Genomic DNA, 27,467 nt, shown 5'->3' with positions numbered 1-27,467 from the left:
AAAAATAAAATACGAAATTTTCCATTGAGAAAAAGCTGAATGCAAAGCAAAGGTCTCTTTGTTTTGGACTGAGGTCGAGCACCATTGTACCAATTTCCTTTTTTCTTGGTCAATTTATGCTACTTTTCTAATAAGACCGCAATGTATCTTTTACCTATCAACTGAAACTATTTTTCCTTCAGCCATCGAATTTAACCTGAGGAATGAAAGTGCTTCTAGTCCATCACTTTTAAAAAGCCGAAATTGAGACTTATGCATGTCTCGAAAACTCGCTGCTTTGCCCCCCATATTAAGCAAGAATTCCGGGAAATTGTTGACAAACCCATGTTCTTGTGTTTTGGGAAAAGTCATAATTACAAATATGAAGATTACTGCTACCTGGATGAATTCAGGTGTTTCGATAATTGTTTCTCTTAATTATACTCTCATATTCGAATCTTTGTGAATAAAAGAAATTTACAGGAAGAGTCTTGATTAGTCTAAAATCACATTGGAAGAGTCTTAATTAGTCGAGACCATATGAAATTATATATATATATATATGTATATATATATATATGTACGTATGTATGTATGAAAATCACTCATTGGCAACCATAGCTTTCGGTGTCCCACCTCTGTAATGTAAGCATTCAAAAAGGCAACCAACAAAAACAAAATGATCATACTATAATACTTTTATTAATAATATAGCATAGATGTATTCATTCATATTACCAGTTCTCAATAGATGATGATGATAATCACAATAACAAGAAAAATAAAGTCGAGCGATTATCATCAATCAAGCAGTTTCTTGCGATTTAAGGGCAGTCTCCAGATTGCGGGCCATGCCGTGGAGGCCGGACTCAATGAAAGCCCTCATATCTTCCAGCTTCCACTCCTCCACGGGTTCCACCGTGAAAGACCACTCAACCTTGCACCCAGCTCCTGTGTTCGATACGTGACGGTCGTCGGGTTGTACATGTCGAAAAATTAAGTATCAAAACATTATTGGGGATCATGGAACTGCTGAAGGAAGGAAAATAACAACTCAATGAATAAACATCGTTATAATGAAATAAATCGAGTGATCGATGAAAATTCCGGTCGTACGGTGCTCGTTCTCAAGGAACATTTGCTCGGCCATGGCCACATTACGGGCAGTGTGTAGTTGGAAAATTGCATCGATTCTTTTGTTCGAACCTTTTTATGGACAATATTACTCATAATAATCCTCATCCAAAAAATGGATGGAATGGAACATTATGGTAATTAAGTTTAACAATGTTTATGCATAGCCATCTCACTGCATATCATCGTGTTTAGGCTGAACAAAACAAAAACCATCAGATCAGGGTGCAGTCGAGATTTATCCGGATCGACTTCCTGCTACCAGAAAGTCTCCCTAGATAATCCATAGTTCTTTGTGATCTCGCAATGAGAAATCACTCGTGCCATAAAAGCATTCGATCAATTATATTCCATTTATTTATCATATATTCCTGTTTATAAGAATCTTAAGTAACCACACCTTCGGTCAATGGTGAAACTCGGATGGTCGCGACGTAGGACCGGAACCCGATATTGTTGTCGGTGACCTCGTAGCTGTAACACATTTCCTGAGCATCGATGGCGATCAGCTTCTCATTAGCCCACTTGGAAGTCGACGAGTCGGCGCAGTAACGGGTCAGTCCGGGCTGTCCGGGAGTCCCCTCGACCCAGCGGCAGGTGTCTATGCCGGGTAGCCACTTATGGAGGCTGCAGAAGTCATCCGCCAGGAGCGGCCACACTTGGGCCGCCGTGAAGGGCCTTATCTCCGCCGTGGACGAGCCTTCCCATTTTGGTTGGGATTTTTCTTCCGCCATGGATCTTTCTCTGTGGGGAGAGAGAGAGAGAGAGCGAGAGCGAAGAGAGAACAAAAGCTATGAGACAAAAGGTTACCTATCTGTTTTATCATGTCCTATTCAAATTCCATTTAGGAATAATTATGATAGTTACTTTGCATAGCAAATCAATATTCGGACCTTTTTTTATTTATTTTCCCTTTTAATAATAACTCTCATCAATTAGCCCCATTTTGATCTAATCCTTTAATTGATCAAATTAGTTAGGGCTAAAATAATAAAATTTCCATTTAGAAAGATTATTAACTTACTATATTAGTGGAATCGATTAGGTTAATCAAATCATATGTATATTTTATACATGTAAGTTAAGTGGTTGCTTTACTTAGATTGTGATAAATCAATTATTCGGAGTATAATTCGGGCACTAAATCATGAGTATTATATATCCTTAATGCTCAGGCTAGTGCATAAGCGTGGAATTATGATCCGGTCGGAATCGGTCCATTCGATTTTAAAGAAGTTGGATATGCATCTCTAAAAAGATCAATATTAAGAGAGAGGTTGTATATATATATATATATATATATACACCTAATAAGGGCTAAATATAATCTCAAACCTATTGTGAGGTAAAGAGATTTTGTTTGACAATTCAGCAGTACTAGACATATAGAAGAGCTTTCATCTTGATCTTTTTCGATTTTCTACGCCTCATAATCCTTTAAAACAATCTAATTAACTTTTCTTACTAATTCTATATTCGAATACTTAGAAAACTTGAATGTTAATACTATTGACATCACAAACATTATTCCATTTCACATATCGAATGGTCACTAAGTATGTGAAGGCACTTATACAAAAGATAACGGCGTACTAAGGCTTCCTTTGCCACCCTTTCCTTTTCTTTCCCTTTGTTTTTTATTTTTTTTAATCATGAGATGTCTGGATTTCACCTAACTAATACCCACGGCTCCATATGCACACTAACTAAGCAACACATGACAAGTTAAACCTAAAGGATCCAATTGGCCACAAGGGTTTCGAATATGAGATCGGGTGGATCGCTCATTCTTATAACCAGGCCAAATCCATTGACATTTTTTTTTCTCAATATGTGATGATAGTATTACTAAGTAAAAATGCAAATTTCTCCTAAAAGTCGTACCTAATAAGCTTTCCAATACTCATATATGTTAATAACTCTTAAAAAAGTGTCATGTAAATCATAACTCATATTATTATAAGTATGATCTTTTAATTAAGAGAATTTTCAGGATATTAGCCCCGATATAAAAGTATTAACACCTGTAAATGGGACATGCACTTTACTCAAGGCAAATGGTCCCTCATGCCAAGCATATTGAATTAGAGAGTGATAATCAAAGTTGCTATGCCTCGAGGCATTGACCTTAGATTGGATTCCCTCATAAATGTATATAGTGTCCAATATTGCACTGTATTTTGTATCTCAGAATACTCTTAGTCCACCCACGTGTTATGATTCCGACGTCCTACCCACCAGCCACTTCAAATATCAACATCCTTTTTTTCTTTCTTTTTCTTTTCTTTTCTTTTTTTTTTTTTGGGTAAGCTAGCAGCATGCTCTTTTACTATGTTTATGTTCGGTCTAGTTGATCTTTAAACATGTGCCAGGTTCCGTCTCTTTCAAAGAAAAACCATAATTGCCGACAAGAGAACATAGGGCAGTTTGCAAATTACTACTGAACAGAACAACTTCATCGGTTCAAATGATTTAATATTCATTTTCTTAGAATATTATCTCATTTTTAAATCTTATACATAAAAAAAAATTGCGATTGAAAAGTTTTATTATTTAGTGAGTCAGCGACTTACATCTTAATTAATCGAAATCTATTGGATTTTTGAAATTCAGATATTGTACATACTGAAAATTTTACTATTGGACGGAAATTGATCTAAGCCAAAAGGCCAAGCAGGCAAGAAATACACATTCACCGGCCAAAAAATACACCAAAAAGAAGGAAAAGAAAGGGCAAAAAAAAAAAGATTTATGGAAGTACGCTTCCCAATTTCCTTGAGCTAGGGAAAGACCAAATCAAAATTAAGAAAAATATTTTTCACTCAGGAAAAAAAGAAAAACAAAAAACAAAAAAAAGGTGAACAAAATGCGACATTCTTTGCTTTTTTAGTGAATTCCCAATACATGATCTTCCATGTTCTTGGCCATGCCCTTAAGACCCATCTCATACTTGCTCACCAAATCATCCAGTTCCCACCCTTCCACCGGATCGACAACAATCTCCCATTCGATCAAGCACCCGTCTCCCCTCGGGACAACACCGATTGTGGAAACGTAAGACTTGAATCCAATGTTCTCCACAATCTCGTAACTTAGACTCCGTTTAACATGATCTACGCTCACGAGTTTTTCCTTTGACCAGTTAACAGGATCGGACTTATCCTTATTGCCAAGATCATATTTTGTCGGTTGGCTATCTATCGACGACGCTGATAACGAGAAACCGGTGCAGTACCGAATGGCACCAGGCTCGCCGTTGGTACCATGGACTCCTCGGCACATGGCGAGGCTAGGGAACCACTGGTGGAGGTTGAAGAAATCCAGGAGGAGGGGCCATATCTGATCTGCCGTGGCCATCTCTAGGGCTAAGGTGGACACCTTAGCCTTCCACTTGGGAGCTGATAAGGACTCCATTGTTGATATTCTTATGAACCTTATCGGTATTGATCAAACTATGAAAGGTGATTCGTGATGCCGGAGGGCTTCTTATAGAGATGAACAATGAGAATTTTTAATTTTGGGATGTTGGGTTGCCAGAATCTTGCACGTGTCAGTGATCTATTAATTTGTCGCTTTACCGTGTCGATATAAAAAAAAATGCACAATATTCTATTCATTCGTGGTCCCGAGGCTCGGCCCGTCTAAAGAATCCGAAACCGTTGGATGAAAGACGAGCTATATTTACTTCAAAACCCGCTCATCTGACGGTTCTAGGACTCGTAACAGTCTCTTCCGGGAATCCAGGGGTTCCTATGAATAAAAATGGATTCTTCTGCGTTTATTACTGATTTGGATATATGTGGTTTTTGTTTTGTTTTGTGGAAAAGAAGAACGATTAGCGTGGAAAATCACACGCCACGTGTTCTTCAATTTTCCAAGAGAAAATAATGCTTTCACAAAATATTTTAAAAATGTATCGCTTTCGTATAAAAAAGTTTAAGACATGATAATTAATTAAATAAAAATTAAAAATATTTCAATCAAATACATTCGATCGATTTAACGATGAGGCCATTACCTCTGCTTGCGTGGCATCCGACGTGGCCCAAAGCTACCACTTTATGGCTTGAGGAGGGAAAAGTTGACTGCCCCCGTGTAAAAAAAATTTAAAAAATAAAAACAAAACAAAAATCTTTAAAAAAAATTTAGAGAGATCTCCCCCGAATGTTATGGACTCATGGGGTGGGGAAGCCTACGCCGGCTACCCCACCCCACGATCCATGTCGCCGGGCAATGGCGTCCCCACCCCCGATTCAAGAGATCTCCTTCCATTGCCGAGGAAGATCTCTCGAACAAATTTTTTTTCTTCTTTTTTTTATATTTAAATTCTTCAAAAATTAATATTTTTGTTTTTAAATTTTATGCCACGTGAGATGCTTGCTTGCTGACATGTTCGAAGCCACGCAAAGCAGGGGGTGATGCTCTTACATGCAAGGGGAATCACCCTTCGGCTCACAGCTCAAGTAACCTTCTGCTCTGCTCCTGCACGCCAAATTAATCATCAGCAAACGTACAAAGAGAGGCTATCAGAAGGATCCAACTGCATGATTTTCGAAACTGTTCCAAGCTCGAGAAACTAAGGCCACGGTCCAGTGCTGATAGTTTGCTGCTACACCTCGAAGGCTATGGCTCATTTGTACGCTAACGCAAAACATTCATCATTTACTTTGAGAGAACCCTTAACTAAACCCAAACCAAAATGCAACTGGAGAGTGGTATCTTCTCGTATAGTAACTTGTCAGCTATACTCGGACTATATATCACCTGTACTTCTGAAGAATAGGGGGGAAAAAAATGAATGATAGAAGGGCTATATAAAACACTGAAAACCAACAAAATTAGCCCTTCTATTTGCTTTAAATACCAGCAAGATCTTCTGCACATCCCACAAATCTACCATGAAGGTCGGCGGCACAATCTCCTCAACCGAACCCTCTCCTGTATATAGAAGTAAATAAATAAATTACTCAGAAGAATCAAATATATTGAGGAAAGGGATTGCCACTTGAGAACTAATCTATATTTCTTCGGCAAGCATACGTCAAAACCTTCGGAAAATCTACTACTTAAATCTTAGTACATGAAAAAAAAAAACTAGAAAAGATAGAGAAACACGTGCCTCGGAGTTATCGTGATCATAACGAATCAAGAAGAGACACCTGCAGCCCCTTATGTCGTGCATTCTCCTCCCTATTTCTACGATGTGAGCATCATAGTAAATCGCCTGATCTCTCCTCTCCTGCAGTTTAAATGAAAATCTCCAGAGATTAGATATTACAAAGAACAGGTCAATAAAATTAAGGTATGGAGAGAGGAAAAAAAAAAAGATAAATAAAGAGAGAAACTGAAGGAGGGAAAAAGGCTTTTGATCAAATATTGACCTGGAAGCAGAGGATGAAGTCCCCAACTTTAAGCTTATGACACTCCCAGTGCTCCAATGGTACAGAACGTTCTCGGATTGCTTTTTTTATGTTAACCCATTCATCTTCCTCGGCCCCAAACCCAGTAAATCTGACAAGAACTTCCTTTACGACATAGGAAGTTCCAGCAAAATAAATTCATTCTAGAAGAGGAGCAAATACTTCAATTTGTAAGGCACCTTGTTAGTCACAGATACTTACAGCTTCTCCTGAACTAAGGAACCTGTGAGCAAGAAACATATCAACATCATACCTGCAGGACCAAAATGTAAGCAAACCAGCATTAAAACTTGAATATACACATATAGGTAAATAGACTTATCTGATGCGCATTAAATGATTACGCGCACAAATGGTTATCAGTCCCAAGACAAGAACAATCCAATCAAAAGAGAACAAGCACAGAATTTTAAACTATGAAATTATTGACTAAATAATTCTTGATGTTTATCATCCCTTACCATGCCCCATCTTTTGATGACTTGGCCTCAAATTCCACTTCTGATAGATCTGGGACCTTTAACCCTGAATATTGCCAGCAAAAAGGGATAATATGTAAGCCCATCAGTAAATTCTACCATAAGCTCTTTAAACAAGTGACAAGATACATATGAGAAAATGAACAACAAACAACAATTCTTTTTGGGCGGGCTATGCATCAAGTAACGAGAATTCTTGATGCCAATTCATAGATAATAGAATGACTAAATCGGGATGAACAGCACCTTCAGGTACTTCAGAATCCCCGTGTACTTTATTCAAAGGGAGACTTCCGGGTAGAACCGATAAATCCTGATGCAAATCAACTGAAGAAGCGGGTTTCCTATCACGGTCCTGTCGCCTATCCAAAAACCAGCTTTGCACCTTCAATGCAAAAATTTTAAAAGGTAAGACATGCTGGTATTCAAGCATGAAAGAAAGAAGAAGTGGTACTCTAGAAAACCAGGGATGCAGAGAAAGTTGCTGAACCTCAGTCCAGTTCACAGGAGGTTTTCCAGCACGAGCTGCAGAGCAGCTGCAGATATGTAACATAGAAACAGGAAATCAGCTCAAAAAAAGCTGCTGAGTCCTCAATTCCAAAAAAAATCTACAATACCCAGGTAAAGTATTGCACTTACTTAAATCTTGTTGCTATCTTGCGACAGAATGCCCTGGTGGTTGTTTCTGATCCCGATTCCTCCAGCAACTTTTCCAATTTCTCAATCTGCTTGTGACATTCAGCAGAGGAATAACTTAGTTCATCATACCGATGTTTGTCTCATGATATGTTCAGGAATCACTATTCAAACATATCTCATGATATGTCCAGGAGCTCCATGTTCAATGCTACTTTGAATGGCAGATTATCCTGCTTTTGCGGAAAAGGTAATAGAACCCCAAAACATTATTCTATTACAAAACGATGCACGTGTAGGCTCTAAAACATTATTTTTGCTTCTAAAACTTAGTGTTTGCAAGAAATAGCCAGCTACATCATTAATCATCAAAAAATGTTTATTTACAGAGTGGATAAAGGTTATTAGAAGTGCAAATACAGAAAAGTGAACAGATGCAGAATTAGAATGGAAACTCAAGTCAGCATACATGCTGTAAAAAGCATTATTTTGGCTCAACAAGTTTGTACTCATCTCTCTCCAATAAAACTGAAATTAAGTCAAACGTATACGAGCAAACTGAGCGAGTGATATTTACATATAGCTGATCAAGCTCAGAGATGCACGGCCTGAATCAAAGGTATGATGTTGCACAACCAACACAAGAGAAAAACTGAATGCATACATGTTTTCCAGACCATACAGCAAGGCAAACAAGCCCGAAAGCTCCTAGCCGAGTATTATGCGATACTCTAGAAGCATCATGTTTATGGCCATCAGAACAGAGCCAAAAACATAATAGATCATTTCCGGTTGATGATCATGGCCAAACAACGGCATTGAATATCGCAGTAACTCCCTCATTTCTCCAGTAATACGACATTTTAAGGGGCATCAATTCATCATTCCGCAAACTACAGTGTATGGACACTGAACTAGCAATCAAGAGACTGCTTCAAGTTCCTAGACCTGTCAGCTAAAGTCCCCAGTGATTGACTCAGGACCAGCATTGAAGAAACCAACCAACAGTTGCGCACATTGACAGTGAAGAGCATTGAACAAAGACTGCGGCACTGAAAGCTGAAATTTTGGAGAATCTACAGACCATGGCAGTATGGCACAGCATCAATGGGACAAAGACACGAATACCCAGTTCAGGAAACAGCTCAGGAAAACCAAAAGAAGAAACTTTTTCACCTCCGATTTCGTGAACCCGGAGGAGGGCTCTCGGCGCCGGGAGCGGGGACGGAGACGATCCATTTCCGGGGACCTCCCGGCACATAGAACGAACCCCAAAATTTTACGATCGGAAGCAGCAGCAACCGCCCATGTTTGGCCACAAACCTCTCTGTGATGGCGATGGCGAATGAAGAAGGTGACAGGAGGAAGAGAATAACCAAAGAAATGGTTGGGAAAGGAAAGAAAAAACCCTAAACTTGCCGTGACATTAATGGAGCATTTTTGTCAAAAGACAGGCCCTTTTCTGGGGAAATGCCATGAAATAAATGTCAAGTTCCGAGCCTGCATATCTATAGAGCATCATAATGGAACATTTTGCTTGCCTTATGGATTTTATCGGGGTACGGGTCGTATACCGTATTAACTGGAAAATTGCGGCATATATGCCCGTATTCCACACCGTATAGACGGGACCGACCTTGTATTTTTAGTGAAAAAGTGAATATATCACGCACATATAAGCATGGAGATAAACTTTTAACTTTTCTTGAATTTCGTTGATCACGGGCCAACTTGATGTGAATTGAACTTTCTTGATTGATGGCTCCAGAGGAGTTTGTCAGCGTCGTAGAGGCTGGAAAATGCTTTCTGTTCTGTTTCCGGCTTTCCTGGTTTGTCATGGCAGTTTGGTTGGTGATGAGATGATTGGTATTCTTGTATGCTTTTCACAGAACTACGGAAGGCATTAGGTTATGGCCGTCTGCTACATTACATAGGATGCTATAATTTGTCAGTTAAGCCGTATGATCTGTCTCTATCGATCGTGACTGGAGGATCGTTGCACGACTCTGGGCACTGGTTTGTTCTGTCATGAGATTTATACTGTAGTCTACCCTGTCTTGTCTGTGCAGATTATTAAGTTTGATCAAAGGTTCAATATACCTTGCGGGTTTGCTGGATAGGATCATCGTGTTATGTCTCTTCTCTTCCCCCATTGAACAACAATTTTCACATAATTGAGTTGTAGCGCCTTTGACCGAAAGCTTGCATGGGATTGGAGATTCACTCGGTCTTTCACATATTTGATGAACAAATTACATATTTGCATATATCGCTGATCAGATCCCTGAATTTCCATACTGAGAGACAAGGTATGAGCAAGAAAGGCACGCTATAATATTTTTTTACACAAAGATAAGTAACAATATCGAGCCCGTGGATCAGCTTAAAACGGTTGCTTGCTGCTATATCTTTCATCTCCCATTGCAGAATCAAGTGCGACCTTTGCTTGATCACAGCTACCGGTTGCTGAGAGACAGAGCAAATCCATTTATATTCTGAAACAATCTGATCATCGAAGATAAAGATTTTCGAGGTAACACTCACCCAGCAAATTAGTCGAAAGTCGAGAGCTTCTTATCAGGTGCAGCTTCTTTGCTGTGGATACAAACATGCTGCAAGAACAGAAACAGCACAAATGATTTAGTTGGGGACCCAAAAAGTGGGGCATCACTTGGTCCTGCCTAGCCCATGATCATCTCTAAGCCCAATTGAGAAGTAGATGTCTCTGTATTTTACGTATTTAAAGCGGAACTCATAGAAGCAGCATTAGCTTACTTCCATGGAACATCCCCGGCAAGAATTATGTCCCCTTCGTTATCCTCGTAGACCAGAGTATATTCTCGATTACTGTCAACATCACCATGTTCTTCGGTCGTTGTTTCTTCATTCCATCGATCAACTGCATCAGTTTGAAATGAGGATAGATGAAATTAGACAAGGAATTCATATCTAGGGAAAATTCAACTAATAAAAAGTGGGATTCTCGGCGGGAAGAGTGAAAGCTACCTGCAACTAGGCCTCCAAATAGTTCGTCTATGGCAACAGAGAGTTTCTTGTAGCTGTCGTAGGCTAGAAGGTCCACTTTCCTCCCGATCAGGAAGCCCTCCATGTAAATCTTCACAAAGAGGTGTTGGTTCACTGTGAGGGCAGCTTCGAGTTCCATGTCTCTTTCCCCCTTCCGGAACTTGTCCATGGGAGGGGAAGAAGAATAGGCGTGTTTGTTGCCCGCCAGGTTCTTCCTAAACGAGCCTACTGGAGGCCACCCCACAACTGGCCTATCCGAGCTTCTGCAAAGTTCGGTATGCCATCAGCTTAAGTTTTCAGATCATTTTGCAGCGATTTTTCATGAGACTTGCAGATATGGAAAAAGTTATTACTTACTAGGACTTCCTAGCTGATGATACATGCCAAGCATATTGAAGTGCAAGTCCCAACTGGACTTGGCAATTCACCTCGAGAAATATAAGGACCACAAACAGACTGAAGTAGTTTTTACAAAAGGTCGATTCTGTAGTTTGAAAATGAGCGGATTCTCAATTGTGGCAATTTTAGCATCAGTCCTAGAACAGCAAAAAATTAAACTAACCATGATTGTGACAGAAGGCAGACCATTCCATATAACAGCAGACATAAATTAAGAAACCCGAAGGAAACATCAGTCTTCGGATTTATCGGAATAGGAATTACTAAATTTTTTTCGCTAGAGATACCTTTTCGGAGTGCTCATGGTACATTTTCTTTCCCCAGGAGGGCTAAGACTCAACTCCAAGGTGTTATCGTCTGCTGATGATGCCCTTTCTTTCTCCTTGCCAAGAGAACAGTATAACTGAGAACTTCGAGGTCTGTCCATTCGATTCCCAGAATAAGGCCAGCGTATCTTCTTCAAGCTTTAGCTTGCCGGGAGGAAGGCCGGCGAGAATATAAACTCTTTTGTACCTGAAAATGAAATACTGGTCACGAAAAATGGCAAGAATCTCACTCGGTTTTGGTGATAACGATTCAAAATGCTATGATCGGGAGGCAGGAAACCAAGCAGATGGCAGACACCGGAAAGGAACAGCAGAAAAGGATCACCTTGGTAGCTTAGTGAACATATAGCATATGATACTGATTCCTTCTCTCGTCCATGAGTCGATAAATAAGGCATACACCGAGATGAACCCGATCTTCTGGAAGAAAAAAAACCCGGGAATAATTTGTTTGGGAAGCTTTAACTACTTTCTTGCAGGGGTTATAGTTTTAACTTTGCGAACTTTATATAATACCTGAGTGGGACTCCCAGGAACAATGGCGTCGAAAGGAAGTTGAGGATGAAGATTCTATCTGCCAAAACTCGAAGCCGCACTACCGAGTTGAAAAGGACTTAGTGGAGTATACACGCGGAGTAACTTTAAACTTCCATTCACCATCCCAAAGTCACATTTGACCGATTGATTGATTGATTAATCTAAGTTTATGATGAGGAACCATAACATTGGCCGGGTTGTTCCTTGAATGAATTGATCATCGGATGCTCCATACAGTTTAGTTCAATAAACTCAACAGGATAAAGGAGATTAAGGGGGGCTCCCATTCGATTGGATTTTACGAGATTAGAGAAGGCAAAAGGGGGGATAGATTCTTCCCACCATTGCTGGACATCCTATGCCTTCGTGCTTGAGGAGGGCACCCGCTTATCATGGGTGGGTGGATTTACGTAATACATCCACCAATCTCCTCTACCCTTTTTGCAGGTGAAATGTGACTTGCAACAGTTCCAAACTAGATGAAGAAAGCAAGCAGTCCCGGGGGTTTTCCCGGTGACAGATCGGGACCCCGTCCCTCAGTGAGGTACAAAATCACGGCAAAATAAGTTCTACCAGACTGCTTGTGTTCAGTAATTAGTAGGGACTACAAAGGACTGAGCTCGTTGATTCACAAAGCTCCGGCTGATGCGTCGACCCTGATGAACTGTTCATTGAATGTGGAATGAAAAGGATTCATCCGTTCCATGATATCTATGGCATGCACTTTTGGGCCGACCAGCTCCCAATGGTGGAACCCATACATCCACTCATATGCATTCCGTATACCCTTTTTGTGTTCTTCTCCAACGTATTCTCATATATAATCATCACTACTTTGATTGATACCCTTACTCTTCCGATACCGTTAACACCATGATGAGTCACTAATGTAATAATCCAGCACTTCTGTTTGCTACTATATTCATCATTATCCGGGAAAAGATCAGCACACATGTTGAAAACACGAGAAAAAGTAATAAATAGAACCCCGATAACGCGGTTGCTCAATCATGGAGACCCACGCGATTTCATGAATGCTATTCTACAAGAATGTTACAGTTATGGATCCCAAGAAAAAAATTTGCTCTTGCTCTCCTAGAGCATGCTTGAGTGAACCTTTATAGAATGAGAACGGAAGCGTGTACCAAGGGGGCGAATGATATGAATGAATCTCGAAGGAGTTGTCTGGTATAAATCTTTTTTTTTTTGTGTCGATTCGAGTTGTGAATTCAACATATTCTCATCTTCGGAGGAATCCCATCGCCTGATAGACATTGTTGAGAGTGGCATCAGCTATTTCCTTGGCTCTTGCAGCGCCTTCAGTTAGGACTCCATCCAGAAATGCTGGATCGGACATGATTTCCTCGTACCGAACCTGTAAGGAGGAGAAACAGGAGTTGAGGAATGGTTGATGAAACAGTTATGTTTTATGACAAGTGTTCCCCGTGAAATAATCTAAACAGGAAGCTTAATTCAAAATGAAGAGATCCTTAGGTTAAATAAAAAAAGGATGAACCATAAGGTATGGACCTGAATCGGGTGGAGATGATCAATTAATGCATCTGTTATTAGACTTTTGAATGTGCCCCAATTCATGTCTTGGCACTCCTGTATCACTTCCTGCAGGAAACATCTTTGTCAGAGGAAAACTAGTACGGGCTTGTTTGGATTGCAAGTTAAAATTTTTTAATTTTAACTTTAACTTTAACTCAACACACTACACAACAAAAACACACATTTTCCAAGTCAAAAATTTTAACTTTAACTTTAACTCAACACACTACACAACAAAAATACACATTTTCCAAGTCAAATTTATAATCCTATCTCATTTGTTCTTTTCCACAATCAAAATCAAAGTTGAAGTTTTGTAATTTTAACCCTAAATCCAAACGGCCCATAATAAGTCATAAATTGCGAAATAGACCATCAAACCGAACATTCTTATGGGTTAATCATCATTGAAAACATGCATATTTAAAGAAGGCGATAAGACAAGTAAGATTCTTACCTCTTTGGTTTTTCCTGAGATGAGCTGATATATTGAAAGAAGATTGTTGCATTCAGGTCTCTCGGGATTGTCAAATTCCAAACTGCAAATATAGCAGACACAGGAAATGAGAAGAATAAGCTTTGGGAGAGAGGTAGGCGAAACATATGTACAGAACGCAAACTAGGAGGAGAAAGTATCAACCCGGGAAATGAGTCGGTTTTGCAGCGCTTAATCTTGTTTGCAATAGCCTAGATATTGGAAGGAGCTAAATCAGAGTTCACCGAAGAAGAAATATACAAAAATAATGCAAGCAAAGTGCTGTCCACCTTCTCTTTCCAGAAGCATGAACAACACTCTTGAGTGAGAACCATCATTAAAGATTTTCATTCTAGCAACAGAACACTATTATAGCTCATAATGCATGTACCTTCTCCATTAATACAGCCACAAACAATATCATCAGTATACCAAAGATCTTCTACATCTAGCCTTTTCTAGTTTAAACATCGAGATACCACTACAGACCATTAATATTTCCCAGTTTCTCCTGCTATGAAGTTGTATCTGTTTATCAGTTTTCGAGTCATACAACTCAACTTACATCTTTTGAGTCGAGAAGATTGATACGTGATTGATCAGAAGGTGCAGATTTTGACATCTGAAGCAACGAAAAGAAAATGTCAATGTCAGCAACATTATTTCCATTATACTTCCTTCCGCGTGAATAAGCAACCTCACCAGTGAATTAATGCTCAACTCAAATCTATAGTTTGAGCATAAAATTTCCGCTCCATCCAACTATAAAAGAATTACAAAAGAAAAAGGGAGAAAAAGAAAAAACTCTACAACCTTAGACAGCCCGTCTGTAAGGGACATAATTCTTGCTCCAGCGGGTGGAATAAGGGGCTCCGGTACCTTCATTAGGATAAAGTAAATCAGATGGTTCTAACTATCGAGAACAAACGAGCCTTAGATAAATTATCAGAAGATAGAATCCACCTTGAAAATAGCACCACCTCTCCTGCAACATTAATGAAATAGAGTTGTAAAATACATTGTAAAATGAAGACCTGAAAGATTTTCATATTAGGGGAAAAAGTTGGTTCCTAACCCTCCCAATTTCTTCCACTTTCTTCCTCCATATAAGTTATTAACACGCTGAGCTAGTTCCCTGGTCAACTCTAGGTGCTGCTTCTGATCCTCACCCACTGGGACAAAGTCCGACTGCACGTCACACGTCACGAGCTGTAAATAAGCTGACATAAAGGTCTCAAGGGCAACCTCAATTGAAAATTTTGGCAAGTACAATGAGAACGAGTTACATTTTTAATGAACATAAGAGTACAAAACTCTCCTCCTTTTTGCCATGACAAATCAGTGAAAACAAAGAATCAATAATTTCAAGTGGCTAGTAGAAAATACACCTCAATTGTTTAACCACCTGATATAGAAGAATGTCAGAAGCCATCAGAACTGGATAAGTTAATAATGCAACTCCAACATTTTCATCGCCCTATAACGTAAAATAGCATTGAAGTCTGTGTCATAAAATCGCTGCTGAGGACATTATGGTAAAGCAAAAATATGACCGCATAAATAAGGATAGAGAGTACATACAGCTAAAAACGCACCGCCTTCAGAGATTTCTCTTTGAATTGGATCATTCTATTAAGCCAACCAATAGGTGCTGCAGCACTTAGTAACCACATCAACTCTACATGTGCATGGACATGAGATTGCACAAATACAGAAGCCTGCATGAAAAGATTGATCTTATACAATCAAGAGAATGATAATCTAAATAAAAAAAATATAAAAAACGATGAATATTGTAAATAAATTACCTGAGAGCTATCAACTCCACATGCCAAATAAATTGCTGCAGTATCCCTTGTCGCCTTAGCTAGTTGTTGCGTCTCATACGGTAACGTAATCTATGAAATATAGCACACAAAGAACGATAGATAATCCATATTGGCATGTATATTATATCACGAATTCTTGGGCCAAAAATTGCTCCATCTCCAGTAATCCACAGTATCTCATCTCCCATGGGACAGAAAAGAAAAATTACTCAAATTCAAGACCAATAACGACATTCTTCCTTTTCTCTAGCAAGATAAAATCATTTATCTCTTCCGAAAAACCGATGCATAGCTTTTCTACTATCTATACCTATATCTGCATATCTATCTATCCTCTAAATAAGCCAAAGGGGAGTTCCAAGGGAAGACTCTACTTAGCTTGATATGTGGCACCACTTATTTTCACCCATAACTTATTCTCCTTCTTCATATAAGTCCTTCAAGGTTGTTTTCTTCTATTATTCTTTTTGCGTTCTAAATTTTCTCAAATTTACTATTCTTCATTGTATTTTTTTTTTCTTTTTGGTCGTTACAATAATATGACATTTCATTATTTTATACATAATATTAGGAGATTTCTTTATTTATAATGACACATTTTTTGCTATAAGTTTAATTTGTAAAACTCTAGTATGCATACTTAATAAAACTATGAGAAGTTCTAATATATATATTATCATTCATTTATATAAGTCTAGTTCTAGTACCTAATACACCCAATATATCGAGTCAAGCTGACAAGCTCAATGGTCGTCCTTGCTGAAAAGAAAGGAAAGAAAAGGAGAGATCTGAAGTTCTAACCACATTATGAAGGGTAGAGAATCAGACATACCGCATGAAGGTCCACAATGAAAAAGAGGGTCTCGTATGCATTCTACAATGTTAAAAGGACGTGTAAGAAGTTGAAAAACAACAACAAGAAGAATCAGATAACTAAGCTAGCATCTATTTTGACATATTGGAATAATTTCTTATGGTATAGCAACCCGGATAATATGCTTCATCATTTACATGTTAATTGTTCTCTAGAGTACTGAAGATTTGACATGCGGCAAGCAATGAAGGGGGTCTGCTCGAACTAAATTATTTACATTGCTGGCTATAATCTTCTACAGTTTTACATCTACGATGCGAGTGTTCTCGTAGATCAGAAGAAAGAAGCCAAAAGGAGGTTCTTAAAAGAAAAAAGATTTATGCCAGACTATTTATGCGACCAAACACATTATTTTTATCTGAACCTAGGAATTAGGTGAACAAGATTTCTCCGGACTATATTTACCATTGTAATGTCAACAATGTAGAATCATCAAAACAACATTATTTTTAACTCTTACAATGAAATCCCCAATCTCACAACATAGAACCAAAATTCTGAAAAAATTTGACAATCTAGAATTATGAATTATAGTCAAGAACACAGCCACCTGAAGGGCGATCCAATTTTTTATGGCCCCAAGATAATTTCCAAGGTGGATGGACCCAGTCGGTTGAACTCCGGACACTATTCTCTTCCTGCAAGACAGCAATACGCTTAATCCAGAAACAAGGGAAAAGATATAACTTTTCAAAAAATGCACCAACTCTTATGCATGCTTACATGTATAAACGCATTCAAAGTAAACTATCAAACAATGCTATTCAAACTTAAGATAGTTGAGCAAATATTGAGTGCTCGCAACGTAACACTTATGTAGTACACGCTGGTTATGGAGCAGGATAAATTGACTGCTACCATACTGGATAGATCCTAGAGGTTCATGATACTGCTAAAAGAGTTCTTACTCAAAAATTCGTGGGCCATATATTAGCAGACAACACACACGCACACACGCATGCACAGAGTTTCGCAGAAGCATTATTTTCTACACCTAGATATCAGAATCGGACTCATTAATGGATTCATAACCTTGCTAACGCAGCTAAACTAATAAGGACAATGCAGATCATCTAACCAGCTCATTTTCATTTTTTCCCCCCTTCCAACTTGTCCTGCCATGGATTTCTGTGAAAAAATCAATACATAACAAGAAAAGGTGGAAACTTTTACCTCACAGAGCTCGGGGAAGTCTCCAAAATAGCCGGTTCAGAGTCCGAGACGCTGCAGTAGCACTGGAAACGTCTTGGGTCGCGCCCGCTTGGAGCAAAGCTTCGCCTCCTCAGGGGCAGGACTCTGGAGAACCTGCTGGAAGCTCCCCCGCTCGACCTGTTCGACGTTTTACCGCAAAGACGAGTTCTTTAAATAGCGGAACAAGTAGAACCCAATGCACACGCATACATAAACTTGATTGCACGGAATGCTTCTCGTCTATGAACGTGACAGAGAAACAAACGACATAGAGAGAGAGAGAGAGAGAAAGAGAGTACAGTGAAGTGAAGCGAGGGGAGTAATTGAAGGGGATGAAGAAATGGGAGAGCGCAGAACGGCTCATCTTTCTTGGCCCTGTCGCCGCCGCCGGTGGCCGTGTGGGATTTAATTCTCCGAAAGGCCGAAGCTTTCTCAGCCCAAGAAGTTCGGATTTTTGTGTCGGCTGTACTTGAAACTGAGAAAACGGCTGAGGTGTCGGAAAAAAGAAAACGAAATGTCAACTTCAGTCATTGAACTTTGTCGGTTGTTTCAATTCTGTCCCTGTTTGGTAGTCCAAAATGTTTCATTCTGTTACGGACCGATTCCCCACTGAAGACCCATTAGACCCAGAATGTGCATTTCGGATTGGGCCTTAGTTGTCCGGAATGGCACATTCCAGGCTTGTCTGGATTGAGGATTCCTTGTTAACATATCTCTTCAGCGTGGAGTTCCTCTATGTTGTCTGTTCCCTCTCCTTTTTTTTTGGCTCAAATGTTGTCTGTTACCTCTTAACAGCATTAGATGCTGCTGGGGGTATAATTTCAACTTTTTTCTTTTTTTGGTTTTAAGTTTCATATCGAAGATCCTACTTAATTCTTGTCTAGGTCATTCTCGAGAACTTTTCGAGAGCAGTGGCATGTTCCTCATGTCCGATCCGCATTTTAGCCAATCTGTTACGTTATAACTCTATCCAATGATCGGTAGAGATAGATCCAAGGGGGTAACTACACATACCGGTTATCGAGTACAATTTTTAAGGCATAGACAGCAACGAAGTGGAATTTATACGAGCAAGCAAGGCTTCTATTCAGAATACGACCCGTAGGGATCATGGCCTCTGTTTCTCCTGCAACTGGAGCACGAACCATGAATGTTGATCAGACAAAAGCATGCACCTCGATGGCTCAAGTTTTGCTATTGCCATCACGAGGAATACTTCAGCCCTCTCTTAGCACTTCTGGTCCTCTTCATCATCACTGTCTTGAAGCAGTTCATTACCGAAAGTTTTAAGTTCGAGTGGATCACCTGCATGAACCATGAGCTTGTAAGGTATTCACGTAACGTAGGCTATGGATTAGTCGTCGTGTTATCCATAAAAAAAAAAAAAAGATCCATCGGGCAATTAGTAATGCGCTTTGTATTTTGGGGGCAAGTAATGCACTTCATTCTCGACGATATTTTCTTTGTTGATTTGATTCTTGTGTTTGTTTGGTGAGCAATAAAACACATCTTCTCATGGGGGAATTGATTAAATTGTCTCCTCATTCTAGAACGAATTATACTTTTCAAAGATGCAAACTGCAATTTGTTCTCTATAATTAAGCGTGACTGTTGGAAAAAGTTTCTCCTAACCAACAGAAAAAAACATATAATGCATAGAACCTAGAATAAGCAGTCCCAATCAGTAGAAATGAAATGTTTTGGCCTTTTTCTGTTTGTTATAATTAATTAGTCTCAGCAGCCTATGAAACCGATTGAATTCTAATGCAGATTTATCTACCGCGTTGTACTTTATCTTCTACATAAATATCCAATTTATTCAACGCCGATATGATTATGTTAGGAACAAATCAGATCAACAACCATTCAGAACTGTGGCAGTGGAGCAATCAGTGTTCTATTATTAATAGGAAATTACAGTTGCCTTTTTTTAAAATTAGTAATTGATATATATATATATATATATATATTTTGGATAAAAATGTCAAGGCAAAATTTTGAAAATTTTTGAAATTTAAAATTTTAGTTTTAGTAGCAATCTGAATATGCTTATCAATTTTAGGGATAGATAAAATATAAATGGTCATTTTAGCATGACATGGTGTCACGGTGACACCATTTAGTATTTTAGTTCAATTATTTAGTATTTTTTATTAACGAATAAGTATTTAAATTCGAGTGTTTAGTACCGAACTAAAATACTAAATGTCTAAACTAAAATACTAAATATTTGAAAAAAATACTAAACATTTGCATATTAAATATGTTATCGTAGCATCTTAGAATTATGTTCCAATTCTTCTGCCTGACATAAGATATGTGTGTCATATTGTCATAGATACTTTGTCTGGTACGATAATAGAAGTAAATATAGTGTGCTTTTATAATCCTATCACTATTTTTTCCATGTGTATCTTAATCTCCAGAAACTCAATGGATTTCGAATCCTCAATTAATCCAATTTGGACTGGGTGAGCCACATAGGAATAAGCGTGAATTTTCTTCATTTACAAGACTTGAATACAATACCTTACTTAAGATGATTAAGCATTAAGGAGTTTGAACCAATTCACGTTAGTTCTTTTAATTCGTATCACTATTTCATTTCACGACGATGTGACTGTATATATAATCCAAAATGAGCCGTGAGATTACATTGATACAGAAGTTATTATTCCATTTTTCTTGTTCCCATATTTCTTAGCAGATTTCAAAGGGGAAAAGGAGTGAAAATGCACACGTGTGGTTGAGAACATTGATGAGCATTGAAAATATGAAACATATAAATTTAGTAGTATTGATAATAATAAAATAAATAAATAAATAATCTCATTTTTCGAACCTTTGTGGCCGCACTGATTATGAAAAATTATATTTTCGTCTGTGTCCACGCGCCAGTTAAAATTTTGACATTAGCAACATCGTCATATTGCCTATTGTAAATAGGGGGGGAAAAAGGACAAAAAGAAAAGGCAAATAATCATAGGTTTTTTTCCCCAAAAAAAAAAAAAACCGGAACAAAAGTTAGTTCTTCAACTCGTTTAAATCGAGAGAGCTTTTCCTGGAATTGGCTTATTTTGAAAAGTTAGTTCTTTCAGTGCCCATACCAGTTTGGATCTTTCAGTTCGATCGTCGCTCCTAATCTCAAAGGATTAACAAAAGCATTGTGAATAATAGCTTACTATATGCAATCCGAGCTTTGTGAAATAATCGATTTTGTTCCATCGACATTTATGAGATGCAAATTTTTGCTTAAACTTAAAGCAGCAGCCAAGGAAGTCAGTGCATTGCACTCGAAAAGCAAATCTCGTAGAAGACTTTGACAAAGAAACAATAGCTTTTGTATAAAGAAATCTATCCATATATATTATATATGAGTTAAAAAAAATATTAAATATGGAACCTTCCTATCAACTTCCCACTAACGGGTTAAATGGCAACTTTAAGCGTCTCCTTTATCTTACATCCACAACAACTATTTGCTTGTCTTTGACCAAGCCTCAGCTCAAGCCAATGCCTTTTAAGCCGGGAAATATCTTTTCATCGAGATTTTTTCATCAGTTAAAACTCGCATTGATGAATACTGCCAATATCTATGCTATCGAAATGCGTAAAAAAAAAATTAATACAGGGAAAAATAATTTAATATTACGTTATTCAATCCATTTGATGGATGTAGATTTTCTATTCGTTAGGAAAAAAGATGGACATGTACGGTATCTATGAGCGTAAATATATTTAAAATTATCTTCACTGTTATATCTAGTGGTAATCGATTTTTCGTGACTGAAAATAGTTCTTAAGCCAGATATGTTATTAGTGAATTTGTGTAGTGGAGTTGAAAGCTTATATCGATTCCACAAGGGCGAACCTACTCCATATTGGCATTGAGCTATCGAATTTGGGTGAGGGGCTCCTACTATTCTATGGGGAAGAAGGGGAAGCTGCAAATGAGGTAATGGCTAGCTTGTTGAGCTGAGCTGCCATGGTTTAAAGCCAGTCAACAGCATCCCACAGCTTCCTCGCTATGGTCAAACAACTACTACTTAATAAAGAGCACGAGGAGACTAATTAAAGATGAGATTTTAAAAGGCATCTAGAAGGATCAGAGGGGGTCCCGCATAATGAATTGGTATGTTGCAATCAACATCACAACTGAGAAACTTGTGAGTGGCCGTAAACCCACCAAAAAACCTAATCAAGGACACCGGATTAAGGTTGGAAAGTGGTTTGGATGCGGCTTGGATGCAAAGATTTCGAGTGATTGTAGAACAAGACTTTCGGGATAGAGTGTTATTTCTTGAAATATGTTTATTCGATTGGGAATTTTTGAGTAATTGATAATATAACATCAAAAATTAATAAAGAATTTTGAATTCATAAATAAGGCATTCTTCAATAAAAGAAAATAAAAAAGAGAAAATATTTAATAAGTATTACTAATACGCTTTGGACCTACAATTGAAGGTACAATGGGACCCCGATGTCACAATTGAAGGTATAATTGGGCCCTCGGACTAATTGGACCTCACAGCTGATCACAGGGACTCACTTGAAATTGTTGGTTTCTTTTTTTATTAGAAAAGAAGTTTATAAATTAGTCAAATAGAATAGAAATTTTAATAATTTATAAAGGGCACCGGTGTTCCCACTGTAAGAATCGAACGTGCAATTTCTTGGTTGACAAACAAAAATATGCATTATTACACTACACCCTCTTTCTTAGGTGTTTTGGTTTGTAGTGGAGGTTTAAAAAGAAATTTCTCTTAAAATGTTCATGATCTCATTAAAATAAATAAATTTCACTTTCACTATCACCCTCAAATTTACAAATTACCACCACATTTGCCTTCAAAATACTTTTGCCCCCACTTTAGCTTAAATGTTGGCATTCCATCTACCATTTTGATCCCTCCAACAACTTCTTTTATGGAAATCTAATATGGCATGCCTATATGAACATAACAGTGTAAAAAGTAATCATGTTTAATAAAAATTGTCAAAACCACATCGTTTTGGCTTTTTATATATTCTTTTTCAATTTATTGGGGCAAACCGGCAACAGACTCCCTACTGGCTTTCACCCTCTCAAGGAAGGTCATGGGACTCCAGCCACCTCGCCTGAGGAGGCAAACGCTAGTAGAGGAACCCCCAACGGGGTTTGCCCCCTTCCCTTCTCCGTCTATTAAAAAAAATAGAGAGAATGGCCTAGTATAGGGAGAGAAGAAGGGGGCCGAGCGACTGAGGGCTTCCCCACCGACCCCTCAAGCGAGGTCGCCATGAGGGGTTGATGGCCGACAAGGAGCTTCCCAATTGGTGTGCCCCCTTCTCCCAAGCTGATTTTCCTAGTCCCACGAAATAAAAAATAAATACAAAATACAAAACGACATCGTTTTTTATAAATATAATTTAAAAGAATAATATTTTAAATGTTGTTACATTGCCACATCATATTTTCGTGAGAAACGTTAACGAAGAGATCAAAATGATAAACGGAAGGCCAACATTTAGATTAAAATGGTGGAAAAAATATTTCAAGGGTAAATGTGGTGCCGAAATTTAAGAGTGACAATGAAGATTGACTCGATAACAATCTATTGAAGAAGAAATTTTTTCATCCCTCAGTTTCCAATGGGCAGTCTAATGGAAACTCGTACCGATGTCTCTAGCATTACCAAACGCCATCTCCTTGTATTAATTATCTGTGATGAGAATTAATCGTTACGTCCCAAACAATGGAAATGATTTTAACTTCAAAATGAAACTAAACTGGTGATTGGTCTTGGGAGTGAAAAATGAGAACTCCAATTTTCACAAATTAAAACAGTGCTGAAGATTATCGGATACTAAAGTAAACATCAAGAAAACATTGCAGAAGAATTCCCGAAAACACATTATAAATTAAAGAGTTGCAGATGCGCATGAACCACGCCTCAGATAAGAGCCAAACGTTACGTCAAGCGTTTCCCGGCAGAGTTGACTGGGTGGGTCACTGTTAGTGGCACATCTGTAATTAAACTCAACATTAGGCCCATTTTTAATGGCCGAATGGGTACATATATGCTATGTCCCTGCTCGTCTCAGCTCGCCAAGTTTGAACTCCTGCCGTTGGCCTTAGCCTTCACACTTATCTTTCCCGGCAAAGTCCGTTACTCCAACATGTCCGAACTACTCCAGATTGTCCTCCTCACCCTCCTCTCCGTGCCCTTTATCGTAATTTCGCAGAACCCGAGCTCGGACGAGCTCACGATCCTGTTGAACATAAAACAGCTATGGGGTGACCCGCCATCTCTCGTGTCCTGGACCAACACGTCGTCATCGCCGTGCGGTTGGCCGGGGGTCAACTGCACAGCAACAGGAGCCGTCTCCGAGCTTCACCTCAGCGATAAGAACATCACAACCGAGATACCTCCGATCATCTGCGGCCTCAAGAGCCTGACCACCCTCGTCCTGTCCTGGAATTACATCCCAGGCCAATTCCCGTCCTCGCTGTACAACTGCACCAACCTACAGGTCCTAGACCTGTCCATGAATTACTTCGTTGGCCCCATTCCAAGCGATATCGACCGGTTGTCAAGCTTGCAGTACATCGACCTCGGGGGAAATAATTTCTCTGGGGATATCCCGCCAGCAATCGGGAAACTGAGCAATCTACAGACGCTTTATCTTTACCAGAACGAGTTCAATGGGACGTTTCCAAGGGAGATCGGGGACTTGTCCAATCTCGAGGTCCTAGGAATGGCGTATAATACGAAGTTCGTGCCGGCGATGATTCCAGGTGAGTTCGGGAACCTAAGGAGGCTGACGTTTCTGTGGATGACAGAGTGTAATCTGATTGGCGAAATTCCGGAGAGGATGACGAACCTCTCGGCACTGGAGCATCTGGACCTGTCCCGCAACATGCTGACGGGCCCGATTCCCGAGGGCTTGTTCTCATTGAAGAACCTGAGTCGTTTATATCTGTTCCACAACAAGTTATCAGGTCAGATGCCGAGTTCGGTTTCGGCGCTAAATTTGGTTGAGATCGATCTCGCCATGAACAACCTAACAGGTCCAATACCAGAAGATCTCGGGAAGCTGCAGAGTCTGACTGTGTTGAAACTCTACTCAAACAATCTTTCCGGGGAAATTCCGGCAAGTATCGGGAAGATTCCGTCTCTTCTGATTTTCCGGGTCTTTACCAACAGCCTGAGTGGCATTCTGCCCCCTGATCTTGGACTGCACTCGGCATTGGAAGCATTCGAGGTCTCAAACAATCAGTTCAGTGGGCAGTTACCTCAAAATCTATGCGCCAACGGTGTCCTAACTGGAGTGGTCGCTAACTCTAACAACCTGACCGGAGAAATCCCGGAATCCCTTGGAAACTGCAGAACTCTCCGTACGCTTCAACTCTATAACAACAACTTCACCGGTATAGTTCCTTCAGGAATTTGGACACTTTTCAACCTATCAAGCTTGATGATAAGCGGAAACTCGTTCTCTGGCTCTCTTCCCACCAGAACAGCATGGAACTTATCGAGGATCGAGATAAACAACAATCGGTTTTCTGGTCAGATTCCGGCGGAAATTTCTTCTTGGTCAAGTTTGATGGTGTTCAAGGCCAGCAACAATTTCCTTTCTGGAAATATCCCGGAGGAACTTACGAGTCTTTCCCATCTGATCACTCTTTCGCTCGACGGTAACCAACTCGAAGGCGAACTGCCTCCGAATATTATCTCCTGGAGATCCCTCACGAGCCTGAATGTGTCGCGAAACAAGATCTCCGGGCCAATTCCAGCAGCAGTTGGATCCTTGCCCGATCTCCTCAACCTCGATCTGTCGAGCAATCAACTTTCTGGTGAGATCCCGCTGGAGTTGGGAAATTTGGAGCTGACCACTCTCAATTTGTCCTCTAATAAGCTTTCTGGGAAAATCCCGAATGAGTTCAATAACCTCGCTTATGAGACGAGCTTTCTGAACAATCCCAACCTATGTGCCAATAATCCAGTTCTCAATCTCCATAGCTGCTCCGTTAGAAGTCGTGACTCTGACCAACTGTCTCCCAAGTACCTTATATTGGTTCTAGCTCTCGCGCTGGCTGTGTTCTTCGTTACTCTCCTATCGTCTTTACTCATAATCCGAGACTACCGGAGAAGAAAGATCAGGAGAGACCTTTCAACTTGGAAGTTAACTTCATTCCACAGACTCGATTTCACAGAAGCAAACATTTTGTCGAGTCTGAGGGACGATAATCTCATTGGATATGGAGGATCAGGCAAAGTCTACCGAATAAGCATCGGCCGTTCAGGCGATTATGTGGCAGTCAAACGGATTTGGAATGGAAGAAAGCTTGATGCCAGGCATGAGAAGGAGTTTCTAGCGGAAGTAGAGATTCTCGGAACGATACGACACTCGAATATAGTGAAGCTCCTGTGTTGTATTTCAAGCGATGACTCGAAACTTCTTGTGTATGAGTACAAGGAGAACGAGAGTCTGGACAGGTGGCTTCACCAGCGCAAGAGGAAGTTGAACTCCGGTGCAAGCTCCGCCTTCCAAGCTTTCCTGGACTGGCCGACACGGTTGCAGATCGCTATTGGGGCTGCCCAAGGGCTCTGCTACATGCACCACGACTGCTCTCCTCCTATCATCCACCGGGACGTGAAGTCGAGCAATATCTTGCTCGATTCCGAGTTCAACTCCAGTATTGCAGATTTCGGACTTGCCAAGACACTGGTCAGGCAAGGCGAGGCCTACACCATGTCTGCTGTTGCAGGCTCGTTCGGTTATTTTGCCCCAGGTGTGCATCGATTCTTTTTGGAGCTCTTCTTGTTACTACCAAGGCTCCCCGACCTGATGGTCCTGATCGCACAGCTTAAACTAATATTTGCCAGGTGAATGGAGTGGTAAACACCCAATCTTAAGTAACCTTACCCCTTTTTTTATGTCTCAGAGTATGCCTACACAACCAAAGTGAACGAGAAGATCGACGTCTACAGCTTCGGGGTCGTGCTCCTGGAACTGGTGACTGGAAAAGAGCCCAATAACGGGGACGAGAACATGAGCCTAGCGGAGGGGGCATGGCGGCATTTTGCAGAAGGGAAACCAATCGAGGAGGCCCTAGACAAGGAGATCAAGAAGCAATGTCACTCGGAGGATATGACAACAGTGTTCAAGCTGGGGCTTATCTGCACCGGCAATTCACCGTCCACAAGGCCCTCCATGAAAGAGGTGCTTCACATTCTCCGAAAGTGCAGTGCCTCGGAGACCTGGGAACGAAAGACAGTCGGGCGAGAATTTGATGTGACGCCATTGCTTGGAAATGCTACTTACCTTTCGAGTTACCGGAAGAGTAAGAAGCTATCTATAGAAGATGGTAGCGGCAGCTTAGCTTACAGTGTATGAGTTCAACTTTGATCAACCAATCAAATCCCCATATAGATATATGTAAATGGTAGATTGCAAACCTCAAAATCTCGATTCCAGTGTCGGAGGTCTTTACCATGGTTTCAAGTTTTTGATTGCAATGAAAATAAAAATCGAAGACTGGTCTGTAAATTCCCTCTTTGTCGAAGGACATGTTTAAGCTCTGAAAAGAGACAAACACAGGATCCCTGCAAAAAACAGAAACTGT

At 39.8% G+C, this 27,467-nt stretch overlaps 6 protein-coding genes across 8 annotated transcripts; 1 reads left to right on the top strand and 5 right to left on the bottom strand.

The window, feature by feature from the left end:
- Positions 1–650: 650 nt before the first annotated feature.
- On the bottom strand, positions 651–1,918 carry LOC116187052 (lachrymatory-factor synthase). The gene is made up of 2 exons (XM_031515634.1): positions 1,514–1,918; positions 651–930 (listed from the first exon to the last, which is right to left on the bottom strand). The coding sequence occupies exons 1-2, from the start codon at positions 1,845–1,847 to the stop codon at positions 785–787; spliced, it is 480 nt and encodes a 159-aa protein (XP_031371494.1). The 5' UTR covers positions 1,848–1,918; the 3' UTR covers positions 651–784.
- Positions 1,919–3,729: 1,811 nt separating this feature from the next.
- Positions 3,730–4,891, bottom strand: LOC116188245 (lachrymatory-factor synthase). Its single transcript, XM_031517468.1, has one exon. The coding sequence runs from the start codon at positions 4,525–4,527 to the stop codon at positions 4,000–4,002; it is 528 nt and encodes a 175-aa protein (XP_031373328.1). The 5' UTR covers positions 4,528–4,891; the 3' UTR covers positions 3,730–3,999.
- Positions 4,892–5,468: 577 nt separating this feature from the next.
- Positions 5,469–9,264, bottom strand: LOC116188242 (protein SAWADEE HOMEODOMAIN HOMOLOG 1-like). Of its 3 annotated transcripts, none has more exons than XM_031517466.1 (11): positions 9,068–9,264; positions 8,825–8,975; positions 7,652–7,737; positions 7,503–7,548; positions 7,259–7,397; positions 6,995–7,058; positions 6,735–6,786; positions 6,495–6,638; positions 6,233–6,352; positions 5,978–6,051; positions 5,469–5,595 (listed from the first exon to the last, which is right to left on the bottom strand). In XM_031517466.1, exons 1-10 carry the CDS (start codon positions 9,073–9,075, stop codon positions 6,007–6,009), a joined length of 855 nt encoding a protein of 284 aa, XP_031373326.1. In that variant the 5' UTR covers positions 9,076–9,264; the 3' UTR covers positions 5,469–5,595; positions 5,978–6,006. The 3 variants fall into 3 exon arrangements, with proteins under 3 accessions (XP_031373326.1, XP_031373325.1, XP_031373324.1); XM_031517465.1 differs by lacking the exon at positions 5,469–5,595 and adding an exon at positions 5,638–5,885 and having other exon boundaries at positions 9,068–9,261; XM_031517464.1 differs by lacking the exon at positions 5,469–5,595 and having other exon boundaries at positions 5,638–6,051; positions 9,068–9,256.
- Positions 9,265–9,850: 586 nt separating this feature from the next.
- LOC116188243 (auxin-responsive protein IAA28-like) lies at positions 9,851–11,883 on the bottom strand. Its single transcript, XM_031517467.1, has 6 exons — positions 11,723–11,883; positions 11,359–11,584; positions 10,655–10,935; positions 10,424–10,547; positions 10,193–10,260; positions 9,851–10,114 (listed from the first exon to the last, which is right to left on the bottom strand). Exons 2-6 carry the CDS (start codon positions 11,496–11,498, stop codon positions 10,032–10,034), a joined length of 696 nt encoding a protein of 231 aa, XP_031373327.1. The 5' UTR covers positions 11,499–11,584; positions 11,723–11,883; the 3' UTR covers positions 9,851–10,031.
- Positions 11,884–12,824: 941 nt separating this feature from the next.
- Positions 12,825–18,320, bottom strand: LOC116188241 (tryptophan--tRNA ligase, chloroplastic/mitochondrial-like). The gene is made up of 15 exons (XM_031517463.1): positions 18,157–18,320; positions 17,840–17,995; positions 17,217–17,304; positions 16,625–16,666; positions 15,772–15,861; positions 15,559–15,681; positions 15,369–15,440; positions 15,039–15,151; positions 14,927–14,948; positions 14,777–14,842; positions 14,529–14,585; positions 14,129–14,175; positions 13,946–14,027; positions 13,465–13,554; positions 12,825–13,309 (listed from the first exon to the last, which is right to left on the bottom strand). The coding sequence occupies exons 1-15, from the start codon at positions 18,219–18,221 to the stop codon at positions 13,175–13,177; spliced, it is 1,248 nt and encodes a 415-aa protein (XP_031373323.1). The 5' UTR covers positions 18,222–18,320; the 3' UTR covers positions 12,825–13,174.
- Positions 18,321–23,803: 5,483 nt separating this feature from the next.
- LOC116188151 (receptor-like protein kinase HSL1) lies at positions 23,804–27,394 on the top strand. Its single transcript, XM_031517314.1, has 2 exons — positions 23,804–26,633; positions 26,787–27,394. The coding sequence occupies exons 1-2, from the start codon at positions 23,906–23,908 to the stop codon at positions 27,236–27,238; spliced, it is 3,180 nt and encodes a 1,059-aa protein (XP_031373174.1). The 5' UTR covers positions 23,804–23,905; the 3' UTR covers positions 27,239–27,394.
- The last annotated feature ends 73 nt before the right edge of the window (positions 27,395–27,467 follow it).

The sequence above is a fragment of the Punica granatum genome, chromosome 8, assembly GCF_007655135.1.
Source record: "Punica granatum isolate Tunisia-2019 chromosome 8, ASM765513v2, whole genome shotgun sequence".
NCBI lineage: Eukaryota > Viridiplantae > Streptophyta > Magnoliopsida > Myrtales > Lythraceae > Punica > Punica granatum.
This window is presented reverse-complemented; position numbering and strand designations above follow the sequence as displayed.